Here is a 23,578-nt window from a genome sequence, read left to right as displayed (position 1 = left end):
TTTTGAAGTCAATCAGGTCATGAGATTTCATTGTTTAATTTGATAAACAGTGGATTTGTGGGTTCCGTCCATTTGGAACCAATGATTGTTCCGATTGCTTTGTATTGTAGTTTCAAAACAGTGTTTTACTGGCATTTCCCCATACTCCCACACAATAGGTCAAATATGGAAGTAATAAAAGTATGTGTACAAGGATCTCTTATTCAGCACATCCTTAGTTTTTGGGAGGATCCCTATGGTTTGGGATATTTTTTATTATTATGTAGCTGCCAGCACAGTTTTGCATCTACAACTGTTCCAAAAACATTTTAATAAGGTCATTCATCGATTTGATGATGAAGTGTATACAATATCATTCACATCCATGCATTCATTTTGCAACATTCAATGTGTTCAAATAATGTGAAGATCATTTGAATGAGGATGCTTGTGGGCTTTTATTTCACAAATTTTTATTGAGAAAAATAAGATGCTCCAATGTTTTAAACTTCAGCCTGTTGCGTTTTTTACAAGCGATTTCTCCTGCTGTGGAGAACACACGCTCACAAGGGACGGATGAGGCTGGCGTACAAAGGAACTCCTTTGCGAGGTGGGAGAGGTTTGGGAAAGAAGTGTGTTGGTCCTTCCAGTACAGCTGCTTCCTGGAACCTTGATTGTCAAACATGCAGTGGAGAGTCAACCAATAATAATTACTGATTGTCAATTAATCATCAACATAGCAACCGTGAAAAGATGAGTGAACGTTTGTATACCTGGCGTAATACTGGGTGTATCGCGAACTTCATTCTCATGCTTGGCCCGATAATGCCTCAGCATGGTGGAGGTGCTTCTGTTGGTGTATGACATTTCACCTGTAATGAAATGTGAATAAGAAGTAACTAAGAGTTACCTTGAAATGTATTTGGATTAGAATGGTAAAACACGTGTCAATAATCTGAGAGGCACTCGCTGAGTGCCTCTCGCCGAGAGGCTCTCGGCGACAGAAGGCGATTTGAATAAATAAATAAATAATACCTTATTCTCCAGGACATCAAAATGGTCCCACACGGCGGATGATTTGCGTCTCTGCTCCATAATCGGCAAGGAAGGCAAGGCACGAACACGAAGTCTGCACTGACACGAACTTCGACAAGCGAGCGTGAGTGAGGTCTGGCTTGTTTCGGCAGGTGGCATTGTGTAGCCACTAGCCAGACGCACTTCCTTATAAACACTGTGTGGCGGGCTTTTGCTGCGTCAACGCCCTCTGCACTGAGTCGACGCCCCCTGGACAAAGTGGCGCAGCCTGGACTGTGCCAAGCAGCCGATGCAGTCTAAACTGCACCGGTGCAGTTCACGTGTCAATTAGCAGCCTGGACTGTGTGAACACAGCCGATGTGTCAATTAGCAGCCTGGACTGTGTCAACGCAGCCGAGGTGTCAATTAGCAGCCTGGACTGTGTCAACGCAGCCGGTGTGTCAATTAGAAGCCTGGACTGTGTCAATGCAGTTCACGTGTCAATCACGTGACGTAATGAGCCAGCACATGCATCGACACGTGGTTTGCTCTGTGAGCCCGGCGCATGTGTCAATGCATCGGTGTCGCTGGACCCATCACTAGTTCATGCAAATTTATTGAAATTTGGAATCCCCTGTCAACTGATGGGACATGAGTGGGAAAGACACATTTTTGCAACAGACAGAACAGATCTCAAAGAGGAAGGAGACACAGTTGTGTCATGGGAAAAAACCCCACCTAAATATCCCTGAAGCACAATGATCTTTAAATGACATGGCATTTGGACAATCGTGATTCTCCAAGCAAAGTTCACCCGACACAGCATTCCGTTTTGACATTTAGCTCACATGGTTTAACTATGTGATCAAATAGGCGAGGAGGTTCCTCAAAAAAACACCAACAAAAGAACGTAGCAATAACATTTAAAGGCTGTACTAGTCCATCGCGATTAGCAGGAGAGCGAAAATCACATCAATGCCCCACATGCTTGACTGCAGTGAACAAGGCAAAAAAAAAGCCCCAGGTACACCTTCTCTACGTATTGTGTAAACACTTATACACAACCAGGGGAATATGGGTGTTCCTCTTCCCAGAGGTTTAATATGTCAGGGCAGTGCACCTTATTGTCCTGATTCCCTGAGGTGGATGAACCAAGACAAAGGAAGAGGAGGAGGAATCAGAAGGAGCCTCTTGAGGACTAATGTGAAGGTGGTGAGGAAAACTTTTCGGGTTGAGAGTGTGTGGTCCGAACCAGGGGAATTCACACACACAAGACCAACAAGGAGAAAGGGAATGGGGTGAGTGTAAATCAGTTCTCCGATAAGCTGCTTTTTTTCCCTTGTGATGACAGATATTTAATTCACATAAAGCGGTTCGGATAAAAGAGGGATGGATGGAAGGATATTGCTGAGGTATGGCGAAATCCTTGCATCTCAGAAAAAAACGAACATAATGGCATGTTTGTTGAGTCATTAACATTGCATCAACAAAGGGAGAACGCCATTTTTGAAACTTGATTTTGCTCAGTAATTTGTAAACCAATCGTATCGATTTGTGGGGAAAAAAATATGAAATTGGCCACTTTTTGACACGGCTATATTCACAATATGCCTATCGATACAAATACATACTTTGTCCACTTTTCTCACGTGGATGTACAATTGATCCGAAATTTTGATTAAATCTATGAGTACCGGTACACATTCAATTCCTGACTGCATTTCAATCAGTGCAGAATGGAGCAAATGTTTTGTGATTTATCACTTGCGGATAAAAATAATAATTATAATAATCGTGGTGCCATAATATGTGTATTGGGTGCAAAAAGATACATTTTGCATACATTTTTTTCTGAGTCAAAGATGAGCATGGTTGGTAACAATAACGTCCAAGTAATTTATGAGTAATGAGCTTGTATGACTCTGAAACTGCAATTTAGGTTCATGTTCACCTTACTTCAGTACTGTAATCCTTTTGCCAAATCTGTACAAAGAATGACCAATTCAAATAAAAAAAATATGATATGTCAATTTCTTTTTAACACATTTAAAATTTAGTCATCTCTCAAAAAAAAAACATTTGCGCTTTAAAACCTAACGGGAAGGTAAGTTTGGACAGTAACTTTTGAAAGTTAGGTACTCTTTGTAATATTTATGTAATGGGAGCCTTTGTATTATCATTGTCCTACAACATAAACAATAGTTTGACGTGCCCTAAAGGGAACCATGACATCTAGATGGTAACTCAATCAGCACCAACATAGACCTATTATTCATATAATTCCTCGCTTGGCACAGCAGGTCTTTTGGGTTAGACATTAGTTAACCTATACACAACAGATTTATTTGTTAAAATGATCACTTCGTTGCAGAGACGTGAATGATTACACCAGCAAATTGCAGGGCACACATAGACAGACAACCATTCGTGCTTACAATCACACCTAGTGACAATTTCGAGTGGTTCCATTAACCTGCCATGCATGTTTTTGAAATGTGGGAGGAAACCGGAGGACCCGGAGAAAACCCACGCAGACACGGGGAGAACATGCAAACTCCACATGCAAACTCGTCACTTCCAAAGAGAATCTCAGCATCGCCACCTCTTTCACCTGTAACTCTTTCCTGTATTCAACTCGTTTCCAGCATCTCCGAACCTATCATCCTTTAAACCTTTCTGTTGAGCTGATTTTCTTCCGCCACAGGTCACAGCTGACACTTTTCTCCACTTGTTCCATCCTGCGTGTCTGCTCTTTCGCATCTTTTTCACACTCGCCACTGCTCTGAGAAGTGGCTTCTCCACCACGATTCCTTGTTGTAACCCTACCATTGCACCGGACTCCTTTTTCATTTCCTATCTGCTTATGTTTATTCAGTCTTGTGTATTCAGTCGATTGCTCATCTGTCCAACCAATTTCTATTGGTTGAAAAGCATGTACACTGACCACAACAGTCATCTCTTTGTTGCAGAAAAATACAACATTTCGAACTGTAATTTATTGCAGAAATCTGTTTTTTCCCTGACCTGCCGTCATACACTGCAGCCCAAGCTAATGGTAAAGGCTTCGTAATCTACTGTATGTATAGTATTATTTTTTTTATTTTATACAAAGATTAGAAAACCCTTTTGAAAATCAGTTTTGATCTTGGAGAAGCACATGTCAAATGAGGATTAGGGTTGTGTTTATCTGCAGAGCCATCAGAGCCATAAAAAAAAGACAAGGTCATTTTTTTAATGGTATGAAAATGAAATGTAACAAATGCACACCTGTCAACTCATACGGTTTAGCCATAATTCATACGGATTTCGTGGTGAATGTTACGTACATGGCCGTATCGCACAAATCATACGGATTCCGAAAATTTCCGTGTTTTTTTTTCACCAACTCCAAATCATTTGGAGTTGGTGAAAAAAGTAACGTAGGAATACAACTCTGAACACAGTAATGCCACTAAGTAGAATGATGATTAGACATTAACCAGACATTGTATTATGGAGATCTACAATAAATATAATTGAAAATTTCATGGGGTTTTTTTCTGCCGTTATTTTGACAAATAAATGCTTTGGTATGTTATAAGGATTTTTTGCTCTTTATAAGGATTTTTTTTGGTAGTTTATACAGGTTGGCGCTCCGAAAATTTGACAGGTATGCAAATGCTCATCCTTTTGGTCAATTCTTGAGTTTGAATTTCAGAAGCACAGCATGTTGTCATTCCTTGTATGGAATGACCCCTTTCTTTCATGTATTTATTTTAAATATACTGTCATACTGTAAGAATATAACCCCTCCACTTTGTTTTGAAAATATTTCAGACATTTCATTTTGAATCTGTCACGTTGAGCCCGAGGCGATGAGAAATCGCCTCGTGCACAACAGAAAAAACGAGGTGGATCCCAGGAAAAGCAGACAACGAAAAGATCTTGTGAGAAACAAAGGGTTTTAATAAAGAACAAAAGGAGCCCGAACAGGGAAAACGGTAACAGAAAACGCTGGTCAAATAAGGACCAGGAAAATAAGGAAGACAACCGAAAACGCTCGCGAAACGATAAAGGGCGAGGAACTACCGAGATAGGAGAACCGTAACGGTAACAATTTGGTCACAATACGAAATACGCAAAGGTAGAGGCCGTAAGGCAATAGGGCAGCGAGAAATTGTCAAGCGACGAGATTAGCGATAGAGAACAATGGCACGGTAAGGAATTCTCCGGCAGTGGAAGGACTGCCGGAGTCTCATTCATATAGGAGGGCAATCAGTCCGAGATTGGGAGCAGGTGCACCGAACAGGCGGAGGGAAAAATCCGCCACCTGTCGGCGAGCACGCGGCGTGACAGAATCTTTTCTTTACCCTTCCAGGTTCCCACTTTTGTGGCTGATCACCCTCTTGGCAATGCCAAAATACTCCTCTGCAGGTGAACAAACTCACAGTCACCTCATTTATACTAAAAACACACCATTTTCCCAAAATATTTGGATTCTTCATTTGTTACCTTCTTCTCTCTATATCTTATCAGTTGCTGACCTGAAGGATTGCGAGGCGGCAGGCAGCAAGTGTCATCAACAGGCAGAGTGTCTAAAAGTCCAGAACAACTTCACGTGCGTGTGCGCAATGGGCTACCAGGGTGATGGTCTTCTGTGCGAAGACATTGACGAATGCCTCAGCGGCCTGCACAGTTGTCATCCGAAGGCCCGCTGCAACAACACCCTTGGCAGCTACAATTGTTTTTGCCTGAGTGGATTCACCGGAGATGGGACTAACTGCCAGGATATTGACGAGTGTCAGAAAGAAAACGGCGGCTGTCATGCCAACGCATTCTGCAGCAACGTTGAGGGCGGACGCCAGTGCCGATGTAAAGTCGGTTTTGAGGGAAACGGCTTCCAGTGCACCGATAAAAATGAATGCACAAACCCAAATATTTGTCATTGGAATGCAACCTGCACCAATAACCCCGGATCTTACGTTTGCACCTGTAATCGAGGCTATAAGGGCAACGGGAACTACCTGTGTCTCGATATCGATGAATGTTCAGAGATTTCGCAGGTGTGCCCATCTTTGTTTGGTTACAAGGGCTGTAAAAATCTACCTGGTACTTATCGCTGCACGTGTAGCACCGGCTTTGAAAGTAATGGCCGGAGCTGTGTGGACATTGATGAATGTGCAGGCAACATCTGTAGTCTCTATGCAGACTGCTTGAACACAATTGGGTCGTACCGATGTAACTGCAACAGCGGTTTTGTCGGAAATGGCTTGACTTGTGTTGATATCAATGAATGCAATGAGGACAATGACTGTGATCTCAATTCTGTTTGTATTAACAGACTTGGCAGTTATGAGTGCTCCTGTCTGGAGGGCTTTGAAGGAGATGGTAGACTGTGTGAGGACGTTAATGAGTGTGAAACACCAAGCATCTGCCCTCCTACTACTACGTGTGTCAACACCAATGGGTCATATTTCTGCGACTGTGGTCGCGGATTCATCTTTATGAGTTCTGAATGTCGTGACCTGGATGAATGTGCAGCAGACCCTTGCAGCCCCTACTCTGTCTGCACTAATTCACCCGGTTCCTTCACATGCCAGTGCGCGGGAGGTTACAGAGGAGACGGCTTCACGTGTGTGGATGTGGATGAATGTTCCGTTTCTACTCAATGCCACGTCAACGCACTTTGCACTAACCTGCCCGGCATCTATAACTGCACCTGTCAGGTGGGTTATTTTGGAGACGGCGTGATCCAGTGCAGTGATGTGAACGAGTGTCTGGTGGATAACGGAGGCTGTAGAAATCAGGCTACATGTGTGAACAACCTTGGCTCTTTCGCTTGCCTGTGCCAAAGGGGATTCATCTTGTTGAACCAGACTCTCTGCCAGGATGTAAATGAGTGTGCGACGCAGGAGAATCCGTGTGGTGTCAATGAAGAATGCAGGAACGTTGATGGTTCGTACGAATGCCCTTGCCAGACTGGATATTACCGTCCTGCCGCTACAATGGACTGCGTCGATATCGATGAGTGTAAAGAGAATCCTTGCCATGTTCATGCCACGTGCCTCAACACAGTCGGCTCCCACACCTGCACCTGTAAGCGAGGCTTTGCGGTCAACGGCACCCAGTGTGATGACATCGACGAGTGCTCTGTGATGGACGCATGCCATCCACGGGCACTCTGCATCAACTTTATCGGGGACTTCTTCTGCTCCTGCCAGCAGGGGTTCGACGGTGATGGCTTCTCCTGCCAGGATGTGGACGAGTGCCTCCTCTCAGATGCCATTTGTCCGGATTTCTCAAAATGTGTCAACTCCCCCGGAGCACACGTTTGCTCATGTTTGAATGGTACAGTCGCTCTGAATGACACTTGCGTGCCACCAAGTCCGGTCTGTGACCCGGGGTGCCACATGAGTGGCCTGTGCCACCGCTCACCTTCTGGACATCAATGCGTGTGTGACCTGGGTTACATCGGTGATGGGCTGACTTGCTTTGATATCGATGAGTGCCAAAGGGAAAACATTTGTCCTGAAAATGACATTGAGTGCGTAAATGTCCCTGGTTCATATTCTTGTGTTTGCAAGCAAGGCTACATTCTGAACGGAACTCAGTGTGCTGGTAAGACAAATATTGAAAATATTTTACCTCTTGCATTGTCGTTATGATTATTTTTTTCTCAAAAATCAAACAAAGAACACAAAAGCAATTGGAAAAACCAATACTTAGACCGCACCGTGCGACTAAACTCAAGGAAATTGGACAATTGCAAAAACATAGAGTTGACAATTCACACCCGCTAATAGGTAATTGACCCTTACACAAGTACCAACTTACTGCAAAGTACAACAATGATCACCGCATTCATTGACTGTATGAATGCATTTCCATGCAAGGCTCTCCACGCTTTGCTTTTTTTTAGCTACAGGTATATATGAAATTGAAACTATATTATTTTTTTGAAAACATAAGTATGTTCACTTTACATCCCACATTGGTAAATCATACCCATAAGTCAACAGTTTGATTTTTTTTTTTTGTGAACAACAACTCACGTGCAGACAACATGGCATTTCACATAGCCGCAACATCTGCGATATTGAGACGATGTTCCACAGTGATATCAATTTGGAAACGCAGCAAAGCTTCTGGCCTTCCATGAATATAGTTCACATTTCAGTCGGATCCAGCCACGTTGCTCTTTGTGCGACGGGCCTAGATCACCTATGGGGGAAAGAAATTCAAACTTGAGTTGATATATTCCATACATTTGTGTTCTCAGATTCCCCTGGAGGTTTCATATGTATCTAACCGTCTTTTTCATTCTTTCTTTTGCCTTCTCCCCTTTTCTGTCAGATGTAAATGAGTGTGAAACAGGACGACATGAGTGCAGTGACTTTTCTCAGTGTGAAAATACAGTGGGAAGTCATGTCTGCTTCTGTCTCAGTGGCTTCACAGGTGATGGCAAGAACTGCTCTGGTAAGTGTCTATTCCCCATTCATTGCACAATATGATGATTTTGCTCCATTCTAGTTACTCTCTTGAGAGATTTCTTCATCTCCATGTGGGACCGCTTCCCTGACAATGTCCCATTTTGGATGAATTATAGACTTTGATGAATGCCAAGTCCAAAATGGAGGATGCCATAACGTTGCCAGCTGCACAAACACACCCGGATCTTTCATCTGTGACTGCCCAGTCGGCATGGAGGGTGACGGTTTTCAGTGCCAAGATGTAAATGAATGCGAGCAGAATTCCACCCTGCCGCACAACTGCAGTGCCCAGGCTTTGTGCCACAACACATACGGAGATTACGACTGCCAGTGCCAGGATGGTTATCAGGGGGATGGCTTTGATTGTGAGGATATCGATGAATGCCAAAAGAATAGCACTTGTAGCACAAATATGACATGCGGCAACACCATTGGCTCCTACACCTGCATGTGTATTTTTGGCCTGGTATATGACAAGGGGACCTGTGTGAATGAAGTTGCGTGCCTCAACAACAGTTCCAATTGTCATCCCCTCGCCAAGTGCCACCACTATCAGGGTTCCTTCTACTGTCAGTGCAAAGATGGCTATCAAGGCGATGGCTCAGAATGCGCCGATGTGGATGAATGTGACCAATTCCAAGGTCCAGTATGCCCGAGTTTCTCCTCCTGTTTCAACACTAATGGCTCCTACCTCTGTGAATGCTGGCAAGGTTTTCTTGACAATGGTACACACTGTCAGGACATGGACGAATGTGCAATGGGGAACTTCACCTGCCGAGACAACAGCACTTGCAGCAACGTCAATGGCGGCTACACGTGTATTTGTGACTCCGGCTTCTCTGGCAATGGATCCGCGTGTGTAGATGTAGATGAATGCTCTCTAGGCCAAATTCAGTGCCCTGATTCCTCCAGCTGCCTGAATTCAGTGGGGTCCTTTTTCTGTGAGTGTTGGGAAGGCTATCAAAATAACAGCAGTGCCTGTGAGGATATTAATGAGTGCCAGAGCAACTCCACATGCCCTGAACAGAGCACATGCATCAACACCAATGGCAGCTTCCAATGTATATGCGATGCTGGATTTTCTTTCGTCGAGGACTTATGCACGGACATCGATGAGTGCAATGAAACTCATCTTGAGAACATTTGCAACAATGGCACATGCAGTAATGCGATCGGATCATATTACTGTGAGTGTATGACTGGATTTTGGAGTAATGGAACAACATGTGTTGATGTCAATGAATGCTCAGACTCACGCAACTCAACAGCGTGCCCGCCTCAGTCGACATGTATCAACACCCCTGGCTCTTACAGTTGTTCTTGCCATGAGGGCTTCATTCTAAATGGCAGCAAGTGTCAGGATAAAGATGAATGTCAAGGCCCGATAACCCTGTGCCCTGAGCACTCATCCTGTAATAACAGAGCGGGATCCTTCATCTGCGAGTGCGATCCTGGGTACACTTCCTTTCCGTTAGGTTGTGAAGATATCGATGAATGCAGCTATAACATCTCCTGTCGCCTCGATCAGGTGTGTACCAATGTTCCTGGAACATACACCTGCATTTGTCCTTTGGGATACCATGAGGAGGGGAGAATGTGTGTCGACACCAATGAATGTGAGGATTTACCTTGCCATTCCTTGGCGCGTTGCTGGAATAACCCCGGTTCTTTTTCATGCCATTGCCCTCTGGGCTTCGCCGGAAACGGCTCATGGTGCGAAGATGTAGACGAGTGTGAGGCATTCACCAATCCGTGCCATCCTGTAGCTCAGTGCCACAACACCCCGGGGTCATTTGTATGTGTATGCGTCCATGGCTTTGTGAGTATTGGGCCCCATTGTGTAGACCTTGACGAATGCCAACTGGCCAATGGGCAGTGTCACTCTGCTGCCACCTGCTCCAATCATGTTGGAGGTTTCAAATGTACCTGCAGCCAGGGCTGGAATGCAACCAAAGACAATGGTCATGGAAAACGAGGATGTGTGGACTTTGATGAATGTGTGTCAGCCGTGACATGTCCTGGGCAAACGTCTTGTACAAATCTGCCAGGGTCTTACACATGCTCCTGTCCAGAGAAAAATTTAGTCTGCGACATAATCCGGAATGGTTAGCTATACATTTATTATTATTCATTTTGATTTTTTTTTACTTGTCCACATCACCCTATGCCTTGATGCGTGTGTCTCAGAGCATTTGCAATTTAAGAATTATTTCAATTTAATTTATTGGAATGTAGGTATTTCTAATTGAAACATTGAACAATATGCTATCTTGAAATCATTTTCTTTTCTTCTTACCTGCAACGCATTGTATACATGTTTCTGGTACGCTAAAGATATTGAAGCCAATTGTTACAGATGCTGTTTCATCTTATGTCCTGTTTGAATTTTATTTTTAAAAAAGTCCCTTCACATATTTTAATATATATCAGTTTGGCCAATATAAAGTTAATGCTCGTAGGTTTAACAGTTGCCCTGATCAACACTTTGAATTGCACCAACAGAGAGCAACCTGTACCCATTTGGAGCAGAAGTTGGTGATACAAGAATACACATGGACACACAAGATGGAACGTCTCCATACATCAAACCACCGATAGGTTTTCCATTCATGGGGAAATTATCTGACAGAATTTATGTAAGTTTGCCAAAAGAGGAAATCTCACAGAGTTGCAAGAAAAAGTGCTTTGGAATAACCTGGCTGCCTGCATGGTCGCGGCCCGGTGGGCCAGTGGTTAGCGCGTCAACCTCACAGTGCAGAGGTACCAGGTTGAATTCCAGCTCTGTCCCCCCTGTGTGGAGCTGACATGTTATGCTAGGGCCTGCGTGGGTTTTCTAGGTCCTATTGAAGGTGGAAAACTTCAATGATCTACGTTATACTGTACTTCTCTTATTTGTCTTTATGTATTACACAACCTGGCATTTGAAAAATGGGTATGTAGACTTTTTATATCACGGTAATTATTTTGTATTAGTTTGACAATGCTGTACATTGAAGCTCATATCACATTATGTGATTGACTTGAGTAGAAATCCAGTTCATTCTCAAGGGTTTACATACTTTTTATTGCCACTGCATCGGATCAACATTTACTCTTCAACTTGGATTTAAAAAGATATGGTTAAATCTTGATCAATATGATATCTTTGAGAATTTATTGAACAGTCAATAAAAGTTCCAGTTTTCATTGAGCTCTGTGCTTTTTTTTTTCTTTTCTGTTCCAGTTCTCTGACAATGGCCTTGTCCAATTTCAGTCTGCTGCTGAGAATGAGCAGTATCTGTTTCCAGCTCCATTAGCCGCTGGGTTTCCAACTGATATGAACGTGTTTCTCTTGGCGGTGTTCTGGGATGATGCTGACCTTACCCAAGGCGATGGACGTTTATTCTACAAGGTTTGATGTCATTGGGAGTTGAAGGCCGGGAAAGACGTTGAAAAAGAATATTTGAGAGCTCAGGTATTCCATCCTCTCATTGTTTCTTTTTCCAGGAATACCATGAGTCCGATATGGCCGACGTATACTCCCACATAGTCTTCAATCGCACAGTCATTGATGTTTCCACATTTCAAAGCCAGAGAGGAAAACCTGCATTCAGTCCTTCTTGGATCCTCAAAATCACTTGGGACCATGTAATGCCTGTGTCGTACCAGAAGATCAATCAGTCAGAGGTAACATCAGTCACTGTATGACAAAATACTCCTAATCATGAAAACAACGCTTGTATAAAACTAGACATGTATTTAGGTGTGCATGAAATTGGACACGGATAACTAGTATGCATACCAAAGCCAAGACTAACATCAGAAGCTTGTTATCGTTAGCTGGTCCCTTTTAATGTGTCTGCTCATCTGGAATTAATAAATTGAACAAACGCGCCCCCTTGAGGCAGGTTTAACGAACGAAATACAGTTCATTTTCTGTTGCCTTGCATACAGACAACATATTGTCACCTTCCTAAAATAATGGCCAAAGCCATATTTGGATGTTTTATCCTGCCATAAACATCTCCATATGATGCTGGCCACCTCTGCTATTGGCTACATCCAAACAGATCATTCCATTCAACCCCGAAATTAAATGTTTTATAAATAATGTCATCAATATCTGGTTTCATTTGACAAGAGTCAATGTACTCAGTGTGAAATCGGGGTCTGTTCCCTTAAATGCAAAGCCGATACATTATGTTCAGGAACTCGAGAAGGAAACAGAGGGTGAGCGTCAACAATTGTCAACCCACTTTTAATTATTATTATTTTTTAAATTAGAGATACAAATAAACATTTGTGGAATTTGGGGGGCACTGATTCTGAATCTGCCCTCATTTTTCTAAAGCAGATGTTCCTAATTGTACTATAAATTACAACAAATGCATGGTAAAAGTACGCAAGCTTTTATGTAGTAGGTCAATTTTTAAAAAAAATGAAAAGACATTTTTTAAACCAACATCAAAAATACATTTGAGAACACATAAAGCCTACTCTGATGACAAGTTTTGATGGACAAGTGTAATCTTCTGATCGCCTTGGTGAAATGAGATAATTTCCTGCAGCCTGATTATGTCTCGCTCATGCACACATTGTCGGTACATACAACAGAAGCGTGGAAGCATTCACAAAGCAATGAAATGTGTTCATTAACTGACACGATGTGTGTTCATTACAGACAAACACTTTCCAGTGTATTCTGACCACAGATGGAATACAGTCCTTTGCCCTCCTGCAATACGGAGAGATGAGATGGGGCCCGGGCCAGAGAGAACATCATGACGCCGTTATCGGCTATATGGATGGCAAAAGCACCCACAAAGAGCCCACTACTCCCCCAGGAAACATTTTTGGCCCAGGGGGAAGATACAGGCCGCAACAAGTGAGAGGGCCTATGGGGAAGTTTGGCAAGCTTGTTTATGATTTAAGTGGACCTCATGAGTCTGAGGCGAACCCAGGACTGATGTGCCAGGCATGGGCAACGAAGGAGCCTGATCCTGCTGACTGGACTGACGGCTTACCATTGTGTCACTGTACCCGCGCCCAGGCTCTAGAAGATTTGTCCTTTTTGCAAGATACCGCTGAACAAGGATCACAGCTGAAGACGTTGAGGGGTCAGAGATGGGGTGGTGATGGGGGCCACATCTTCCGCTCATTTTTTGCCAACAAATATGGATCAGGAAAGAGATGTGTGTATGATCTTCAGGGGCCTCTGTTGGCAGGTTACAATGAGCGCTACTTCTCAAGACAAAGTACCCAGAAACATATCGGTAATACATGCCATTGTATTTTAGGCAAAGACGGCATTCAGTGATTGCTTTTTGGAGAAAAAAATATTTAGGAGTGCAATGATTATGAGCTCAATGCCTCCCAAACCAAAACAGTCTTCAATGTATTTATGTAAGGAGCATGACTAAGACATACTGTACGGTAGCCACATTTTAAGAAATCATGCATAGAATTTCAGGAAGCTGACTAATTCATTTGGTGCGCTTGCAATGTAATAAGAGTAAAATAAGTCGTAGACAGCTGAAATTAGTGCGACCGTTCTGCAGTATTTATGTATACGGAACTTTTTGCTTTAAGACATCAGCTTCTCTTATATAAAATGTGCTGTCATTTTTTTCTATCTCTAGTTGAAGATCTGCTACCTTTCCAGTGGTGTTGCATTGAGTCTCCTCTTTGTCACCTTTACCTCAAAAAACGGCCAATCGACCGCTGCAGAGGTTATAGCTGGGCCAGTCTGAATGGCTCCAAGCTAGGCAACAGCGCAACGCAGGGTGTCGGTAATGGGCTCTCTTTGTTGTAAATAATTTTTTTTAACTGTCAATGCCTCACACAGTAGCTGCAGATTTCATTTTTATTTTTTAGATGAAAATCATTCATACACAGCCAACTGAAACAGCAGGCATGATACACATACAGATTAATGTTTGAATTACACATCATCTTTAATGTAAAGTACAGCATATGCTCAACGACTAAACATGAATGACAGCATCCATAGAAAACACCGGAAGTGGCTTGGCTCAGCTGAGTTGTCAAATCTCTCAACCAATGATTGAGGGTTCCAATTCCACTTCACCCACAGCCTCGTCCAATTACCTTTCAGCAGGAATCGGTCGCTGGTCGCATTATCAGTCGATGAATGAGGTGAAAGTAGTACTGTGAAAGTGGACCTTGAAAATAGAGAAACACTATATCAGTGGAATTGAATTGAAATATATTTTTTAGTGTTTTCAATTGTTTTATTCTTGCAAAAGTTTGTCGTCATTTGCTGCAAAATCATCTGCATTTTCCCACCACAGCACTCGTTTATGGCAGCCTTCATTTCATCACCTTTGATGGCACAGAGTACTCCTTTAAGGCACTCGGAGAGTTTGTGATCGCGCGGCTCTCTTCCAACACTGGATCTAATATCTTCACCCTCCAAGGACAGACTGCGAGACTGCACACACACAAAAATGGGAGCATTAACTTCCCAGTGGTGGTACGCATCGCTGCTTTCTACCAGGGCATTGGCAAGGTCAGTGTTCTTGTGTGTATCGAAAAAATGATACCAAAAATGAGCGTGTGGGTGTATTCGTGAGTTCAGTTTAAGGATTTTTTAGTCTTTCTTCTGAAGACTTTTTGTTTGAAGACTTTCAATGCAATTTTTTTCCATACATACATTTGACAGGCTCAGAATTAAGAGTATGCAAATCATCAAACCTAATCAAAAATTGATGCCTTCTCAAAATAAAACCACTGTTATGAAAAAAAAAACGTTTCCAAGCATAAAACATGTACTGTACCTATATTTGGTTGATTCTTACAGATTGAATGGAGATGTGCAGAGAAAGGAGAAGGACTGCGGGTGTTTATAGATAATGCAGAAATTGGTGTCACCGTTGGTAACAGCTACACACAACACACCATTAAACACCGTGTGTGTTATGAAACGGCTAACCTTTGTTTGTGTGATAAATTATGTTCATCAGGTGTCGTTCACATGGGAGAAAGAGACTTTGCTGTGCGCTGTGTTTCATTGGATCGCTGCGCAGCTTTGTATGCCGCTGGTCTGCATGTGCTGGTTTGGCGTGTGGAAGGCCACAACCAGCTGGCAGCCATGTTGGAGGTTCCCCAGACCTTTTACAACCGAACAGTGGGTCTCATGGGCCTCTGGAGTAACAACCGCTCAGACGACTTCCTCATGTCTGATGGTCGGCTGCTGTCCTCAGTTGACCATAACCCGCCCCCGGAAGACAAGCTGCATCTTTTTGGATTATCCTGTCAGTGAATTGCAGATACATTTACATTATTGGATTGTCCTGGGAGCAAAATGTTTGCATCACTTTGACTCTAAGCATGTGTGTTGTGATATATTCATTTGTAATACAAGTGCAATTATTGGAACGAATGTTACATGGACTCGGTCGGTTCAAGTATTTGTGGTACATTTCTTATTTCAAACCGCACACCCGAATTACAGTACAAACCGTGTCTATAGGGGCAGTCCCACAACCAGAGAGCCTGCTGTTCTCTTCCCCTCCACTGGACCCATTTGAACCAGTTTCCTTTAATAAATTGCTGGAGGACTACAGTCCTGATGTGGTGGAAGATCTGAGGAGAACCTGCCAAGGCAGCATGCGCTGTGTGCATGACAGTCTTGCATCCAACACTTCAAACCTGGGGCTTCAAACTCTGAACGCAGAGAAACAATACAAAAGTTTGGCCCAAACATACGGTAAGACATCCTCATATTATTGAACCCGTGAGTTCTACCTTTGACTATACAGTATTTCATGAGCTGTATCTGTCTGTTCTGGTAGGCAACACACCACCCATCGTGACAGCACCAACACTGATCCAAGCTCAGGTCAACTCGACTGTCAACATACAAATTATTGCCCAGGATCCTAATGGGGATCCTATAATTTATTCAATGCTCTTCCCACGACCCCCACGGACCTCCATCGGCAGTGGTGAGACGCACAAAAACATACAAAGGCTTGTTTCTTACCCTTGATGAGTGATGACCCAAACTGGCCGAGTCATGTTTAGGGAGCATGCAGATCTACTTACAACTGTTGGACGGGGAGATGAGATTTTGTTTCCGAAGCGCAACACAAAGTAAAGGACTATTAACTTGTTCTGAGTTGTGATTGGCTGGCAACCGGTTCAGGGTGTCCATCACCTAGTGCCCGAAGACAGCTGGGATAGGCTCCAGCATGCCCACCACCCTCGGGAAGATAAGCGGATTAGAAAATAGATTGATGGATGACTTGTTATGAGATGGAAGCATACATCTTGTTCCTGTAGTTTGCTTTTATTGTATGTATGTTCTCAAGTCACTTCTGAACTCTACCAAATTACTAAACAGGTAATCTGTGAGGAAAATTCATCTGAGTGGAGAGAGTTACCTCACTCCTCCTATTTTGGATCTTGCTCATTGCGGTATAATTTCTGACTGTCTCATTGCAAAATATGATTGAGGTCCAATCAGACCACACATGCTTTCTCCAATCCAGTTGATGGTCACTTCACCTGGATGCCCCTTAGCACCGAGCCCGTCAAGCTTACGATTGAGGTCACAGACAAGCTCTCCAGCTCCTTGTTTACCCCCATTCTCCGCATCTGCAACTGCCTTAATGGAGGAACCTGTCTGTCTGACAGCATCATTGAAAACCACCTTAAGGGGAAGTTCCAGGTAAACCTTTGAGAGAAGCTAATGTTTCATACAAAGTATTGGACTATTCACATACACTCTGTAATTGCCTCCAAAACTATTCAACCAGTTAGGCGTATTCTTTCCTTAACAAAAGCGTTTGGCGATGACATATCGAAACATAGAATATGAGACTAGCGAAAGGTTTTATTTCCAGTACTTAGATCTGGATATACACTTTGTATGATCTTTTTGTTATAACCCATCCATTATTTGTACATTTCTCTGAAAGGAGTGTTTTGTTGATGATATAGTGCTGACTGTCGACGCTCAGCTCCAGCTTTGGATTTTATCTATATGGACTACATTTAAAGTCAGCGGTGTTAACGACGTGAACGTCAGCGAGCTGTTGAAGCAAGTGAGGAAAGCAAGTGATTTTGAAGCAGAAAGAAGATTTTTTTTTTCATCAGTCACAGCCATTGTACAAAAATTGCCGATCCCCAGTTAAAATATTTCCCCAGATGATGGAAGAAACCCACTGGCGTACAAAGTAATAGACACTGAACAGCTACACCAATGAAAACAACAGCAGTTGAAGACAGAATTTCAGAATGTACAGATCCATTAAGATGGACCCAACGAAGCATCAGTTCGTGACAACAACTTCCAGAGGGCAGCGGTGAAGGGGAAATAATTGCCTGTTTGCTGAAGACTTCTTGAAAAAAAGGCCAAAGGATAAAGACAACGTTGGAATTTGTTGAAAAGTAGAGAGATTGGGACAAAACCTGTGGACTAAAATGTAGTTTTTCCAAAGTAATTAAATGGCTAGCATTTGGAGAAAGAAAAGATCTACTTTTGATCCTAAACCTACTGATATGGGCTCATTCATAAAATATACCATGGAGCGAATGTCATAGCTTGGGCTTGCATGGTTTCTTTTGTCAAGAGCGCTAATTTTCATTGAGAGCGTCATGGTGATCATTGATAATTGCAGTTGGATTTGGAATCAGGACTTGTCATCAGTTTTTCCAGGATATTCGGCCGACTCGAGGAAAACCTCATACTCTGCCTTCTGACGTGTCTGTCGTAAAAATGCATCAGTCAGTCCCTAAAATGTACCTTATCACTTGTGTCCCAGGTATTAGGGTGTGTATGCCCGAAAGGATTCAGCGGGAAGTTTTGTGGCAATATTGCAGACCCGTGTAAAGGTAAGCCGTGTTTCCGAGGGGTACCGTGTCAATTGAATTTACAGAGCGGGACCTTCAACTGTGGACAGTGCCCAAATAAAACTGTGTCCAACGGAAAGCAGGGATACAAGTGCTTTGAGCATGGTCAGTCACAAATAAATGGGTTCAAACAAGCAATTTCACTCCTCAGTCTTGCTTCTCTGCGTACTTTCCCAGACTTGTGCCTGCCCCCTTTTACCCTCCCCTGCCACAAGGATGCGACTTGCTTCAGCACAAAACAAAACTTCACCTGCACGTGCAAACCCGGCTTTTTCGGAGATGGCTTCAATTGCACTGGTAAGGAACATCTTGGAGGGAAAGAATCCCACCTTCACCCAAACTAATCCGCTGTCTGTGAATGTACTGAAGATATAGACGAGTGTGCCGAGATGTCGACGTGTCCCAATGCCAAATTTGAGTGTAAGAACAAACCGGGATCTGTCGACTGCTTCTGCAGATACCAGAACGCTCAGGACTCTGATGGATGCGGTATGTAAAATCTGTTTACTCCTTAATGGAAACTACTTTGTAAGAGGTACAGTACGTTCAAAAGAAAAGCAATATTTGAGTCCAATTGCTCATGATCTGAGCATTCACAAGCACTAACATGCAAATGTAATGAATTGATCCTTGCTGTACTTGGGACCACTATTAATTTACCGTATTGGTCCGAATATAAGACGGCCCTGATTGAAAGACAACCCCCTCTTTTTCAAGCCTCAAATTTGAAAAAAGACTTTTTGAACACCAAATTATTTTTTTTTACAGAAAATAATTACAGTACATCTGAAAAAAATGATTCCAACAATATACAGTATTTGAAAGAGAAATCATGTTATTTCGCCTCATTCAAATATCTGAACATTTAAATAAATTATTAAATCATTATTTAAATATGATTGTCACTACGTTTCTCAATTTTCTGTTATCTCTTCTATTATTTTCTTCTCTTTTCTTTGTTACTGCTATTTTTTCATTTTTCTTCTTCGTGCTACCGTTATTTTAATTTTTATTCTTTGTGACAGGGGTTCGCTTTGGCCAGGGGGGTCAAGTTCAGCATTCGCTTCAATGATATCTGGCGCCATCTAGCGTCGTGAAGGGGTGTAGTGTCTAGACCCCGAATATAAGACGACCCCCACTTTTTCAGTCTTATTTCAATGCAAAAAACACCATCTTATATTCGGGCCAATATGTTAGTGGTCCCAATTTGCATAGCTTTACTTGCTGTGACATCAATAATACTAATACATGGATTATCTTTAACTGTGCAGGGGATTCTGCCAATCCTCCAGGTAATGAATGGATTAATTGTAATACTAACCATGTCCATATTTGGTCATAAGGTCATCCGTCACACATGTGTTGATGGGTTAATGTGTCTACAGGGAGCAATGTGTTCAGTGTGTCTATGGATTGGAGGAGTAACAGAGCTGATGGCCTGGAGCAGGTGGGTTGGTGGGTCTGTGGCAATAACTGATTGCTGGAGGCTAGTGACAAGTTACAATGACCATCATAATCAAATTAACAGACAAATGACAAATATATTTTTTCTTTGTGGGTTTTTTTCCAGCTGATAAACATTCTGTCCCTGGGCTTCCAGAACAAATTTTATAATGCCAGTGAGAAGGATCCAGGACAGAGTTCCGGTCTGCATCCGGTTGAGTATCGCATCAACGTGTCCAGTGACACACCTCACTGGTACATCAGAGACTACCTGGCCAGAGTCAGCAGCAACTATGACATCAGCAACGTAGACGTTGATGGTAAACACACACTACTCTTCGAGATTTAAAAACTTTTTTAAGTTTTGCAAATGTCATCACACTATGATTTTCAGTGAGACAAGCAGTATCATCATATATTGAGTGTTGACCAAATATTTCCAGACTGCCTATGTCTTGTCATACTAGAGTAGAAAATGTCTTGTTGGAGATTTGTCTCTCCAAAGTGCTCAATGCCTTCCCACCCACAGACCTGGATGAGTGTAAGGCCAAAGTGGCCATGTGTGTGCCCCCTGCCCTTTGCATCAACACTTATGGAGGCTACAGGTGTGTGTGTAATGGCACCACTGATGTGGATGAAACACAATCGTGCGTATTAAGTGAGTATATGTGAGAGGAATGAGTTCTCATACCATTTGCATTGAACCAAAGCCGAAAGAAATGCCGTGTTGTTGTCACTTTGCAGAAGAAGTCTGTGTCAAATAACATTTGTATTTCAAATTTAGCAGATAGGGACAACGTGAACAACAACAACAACAACGACGACAACCTAGACCTTATACTGGGCCTGGTTCTTGGCATTGGCATCCCCATGTTGCTTCTTCTGGCTGCACTGGCCTGTTTAGGCTGTTGCCGCAAGAAGACAGTGACTGGAGAGTAAGTCATGAGAGCGACATATATAACAACTGTTGATTAAACCTGCAAATTGCATCGGAGGGCTCCACAAGCTGTGTGGTGTGCAATGCTCCAGAAGTTCTATCTGCCCCGCAATAACTTCTCATTAGTAACAACACTGGCCACTGTCCTACCATAACTAGCTGGGACACAATTTTCATTTGGTAAAAAAAAGAGAGAAAGGCAAATGCATTATTTAAAGTACCGGTACCGTAAAGAAAAACGCAGAGGTCACCACCATGTTAGCAGCAGGCCTGTTCGTAAAAAAAAAAAAAGCTAACCTAGGACAGGACATTGTGATTTTTTAAAGAATGTCGTACAAATAATAATTTGAACATTGCGTACATTCAATACAATGTTGCATATTGATAATTATCTGTTGCCTATTTCTTGTGAGAATTCATTCAGATGCTCACGTTCTTGACATAATCATTCTTCATGAAAACATAATAATACTAACATTCTTCAAGGTAATATGTGCAAATGTGTTATTTCACAAGCGGGTATTGTCACAAGCGAGATCTGACAGGATCAAACGATTAACATCGGGACAAAAGAAGTTGCTATCAGCTTCAAAAAGATTGGTGACCCCTGCGCTAAACAAATAGTGTCATTTTTAAAATAAACATATGTGCACGCGGGCGGCCCGGTAGTCCAGTGGTTAGCACGTCGGCTTCACAGTGCAGAGGTACCGGGTTCGATACCAGCTCCGGCCTCCCTGTGTGGAGTTTGCATGTTCTCCCCGGGCCTGCGTGGGTTTTCTCCGGGTGCTCCGGTTTCCTCCCACATTCCAAAAATATGCATGGCAGGCTGATTGAACACTCTAAATTGTCCGTAGGTGTGAGTGTGAGCGTGGATGGTTGTTCGTCTATGTGTGCCCTGCGATTGGCTGGCAACCGATTCAGGGTGTCCCCCGCCTACTGCCCGAAGACAGCTGGCATAGGCTCCAGCACCACCCGCGACCCTAGTGAGGATCAAGCGGTACGGAAGATGAATGAATGAATGAATATGTGCACGTAATAATCACAGGTCATTGTTGGAATTTCATATCTCCAGTGTACACTGAATGAATAGTTTGAATAATTCTGTATGTTGGATACAGTGCTCACTGGCCGATTTGAGTACAAGGTGACTTTGTGCGGCATGCTGTGTCCATGTCTCGACAGATGTATGGCATCTGTGCTAGGTGTTAGAGGCACATAATCCCCGCGATGACTGGCCCACTTTCTGTGTTTTCCGTCAACTAGACCCTATGGATATAATGGAGGGACGTGGCTCTCGTATTGTAGGATTACAATGTTGGATTAGATTGAATCATGATATGGTGAGGTGGGTGGGATGAAATAATCTTTTCAAGCTTGTGCTATGAGAACAAACCGCAATGCCCCACCCCTCCTAAAAATAAAACAAACAAACAAACAAAAAAAAACACCTCATCTGCAAATAAGAAAACAAAATATATCTAGTATATCTACCTATATATATATAATATTTTAGAATTTCATTTTACTTCTATTCTTATGGATTCTGCATTGGGGCCTGGTGGTCAACTGGTTAGCGCGTCAACCTCACAGTGCAGAGTTGCAGGGTTTGATTCTGGCTTTCCTGTATGGAGTTTGCATGTTCTCCCTGTGCCTGCATGGATTTTCCCCGGGTACTCCGTTTTACTCCCACGTTCCAAAAACATGCATGGTAAATTAATTGATCACTCTAGATTGCCTTTGGTGTGATTGTGAGTGTGAATGATTGTTTGTTTATGTTTGCCCTGGGATTGACTTGCAACCGGTTCGGGGTGTCCCCCGCCAACTGGCCAAAGACAGCTGGGATAGGCTCCAGCACACCTGTGAATCTCATGAAGATAAGCGGATCAGAAAATGGATGGATCGATGGATTCTGCATTAATATTCATTCGTTGATGAATATGGCACGAGGCCTGAACCAAACGTATCCATGAATTGATTGAGATTATTGTATGCCCGGTGTAAATTGCAAATTCACACTAAACGCAGAAAGACAATCACGACACATCCAAATTACACAGAGCTGTTTGTCCCTCTTGGCCACAAAGTGTAATAACACAAGTTAGCATGATTCACACTTTTTAAAAGGTAACGACTCAGATTGTGCAAGTTGAAGATGTTCATTCATTCATTCATCTTCCGAACCGCTTGATCCTCACTCGGGTGGCAGGGGGTGCGTGGGGGTGCTGGAGCCTATCCCAGCTGTCTCCGGGCAGTAGGCGGGGGACACCCTGAACTGGTTGCCAGCCAATCGCAGGGCAAACAGAGACGAACAACCATCCACGCTCACCCTCACAACTAGGGACAATTTAAAGTAAAGTTGAAGAAAACAAAACTCTTCAGCCGCTAGACAGGATTATTGTATTTATGAGAAAGTTAAACCTGCTTGATGACTTCTTTTTTTCTTTTGTTTTCCTTTCAGTCTGCCTCACTTGTTAGCAGGTAACGTACGAGAAGCAAACAATCCTCAGCCCTTCAACTACTCTGACCCTACTCTGCACTACGTGACCCACTGCAGTCCCCGGATCATAGACAACATCACACCCCGGCAACGCGTCAGATAGCACATGCTGAATTGACATCATTGCATCCAATCTTGGAACATACAGAAAAGACAGCATGCACACAGACATACAAAACATACCAGAAGCACTTTTGAAGCTGATGTTTTATAAAGAAGACCAATGACTTATTTATATTGTTGCTGCTTGTTGTAAGGTGTCCTTGAGTTTCTAGAAAGGCGCCCACAAATAAAATGTATTATTATTATTATTATTATTGTGAAAACAAGTAAACCTGAGTGACTTTCAAAGGCTGCATTTTGTCTTTTTCCTCCCGCTGAGTA

At 42.9% G+C, this 23,578-nt stretch overlaps 1 protein-coding gene across 2 annotated transcripts; it reads left to right on the top strand.

Annotated features, from left to right (window-relative positions):
* Positions 1-2,104: 2,104 nt before the first annotated feature.
* Positions 2,105-23,578, top strand: si:ch73-105b23.6 (fibrillin-1). 2 transcript variants are annotated; one of them, XM_052080972.1, is made up of 25 exons: positions 2,105-2,291; positions 5,351-5,406; positions 5,509-7,590; positions 8,326-8,448; positions 8,579-10,567; positions 10,965-11,098; positions 11,686-11,853; positions 11,949-12,128; positions 13,123-13,714; positions 14,081-14,230; positions 14,753-14,970; positions 15,262-15,337; positions 15,425-15,715; positions 15,934-16,170; positions 16,256-16,408; positions 16,955-17,133; positions 18,230-18,422; positions 18,495-18,614; positions 18,687-18,806; positions 19,589-19,609; positions 19,703-19,764; positions 19,888-20,080; positions 20,290-20,418; positions 20,545-20,695; positions 23,156-23,578. In XM_052080972.1, the coding sequence occupies exons 1-25, from the start codon at positions 2,140-2,142 to the stop codon at positions 23,295-23,297; spliced, it is 7,911 nt and encodes a 2,636-aa protein (XP_051936932.1). In that variant the 5' UTR covers positions 2,105-2,139; the 3' UTR covers positions 23,298-23,578. The 2 variants fall into 2 exon arrangements, with proteins under 2 accessions (XP_051936932.1, XP_051936931.1); XM_052080971.1 differs by having other exon boundaries at positions 15,262-15,715.

The sequence above is a fragment of the Hippocampus zosterae genome, chromosome 11 (genome assembly GCF_025434085.1).
Source record: "Hippocampus zosterae strain Florida chromosome 11, ASM2543408v3, whole genome shotgun sequence".
Taxonomy (NCBI): domain Eukaryota; kingdom Metazoa; phylum Chordata; class Actinopteri; order Syngnathiformes; family Syngnathidae; genus Hippocampus; species Hippocampus zosterae.
This window is presented reverse-complemented; position numbering and strand designations above follow the sequence as displayed.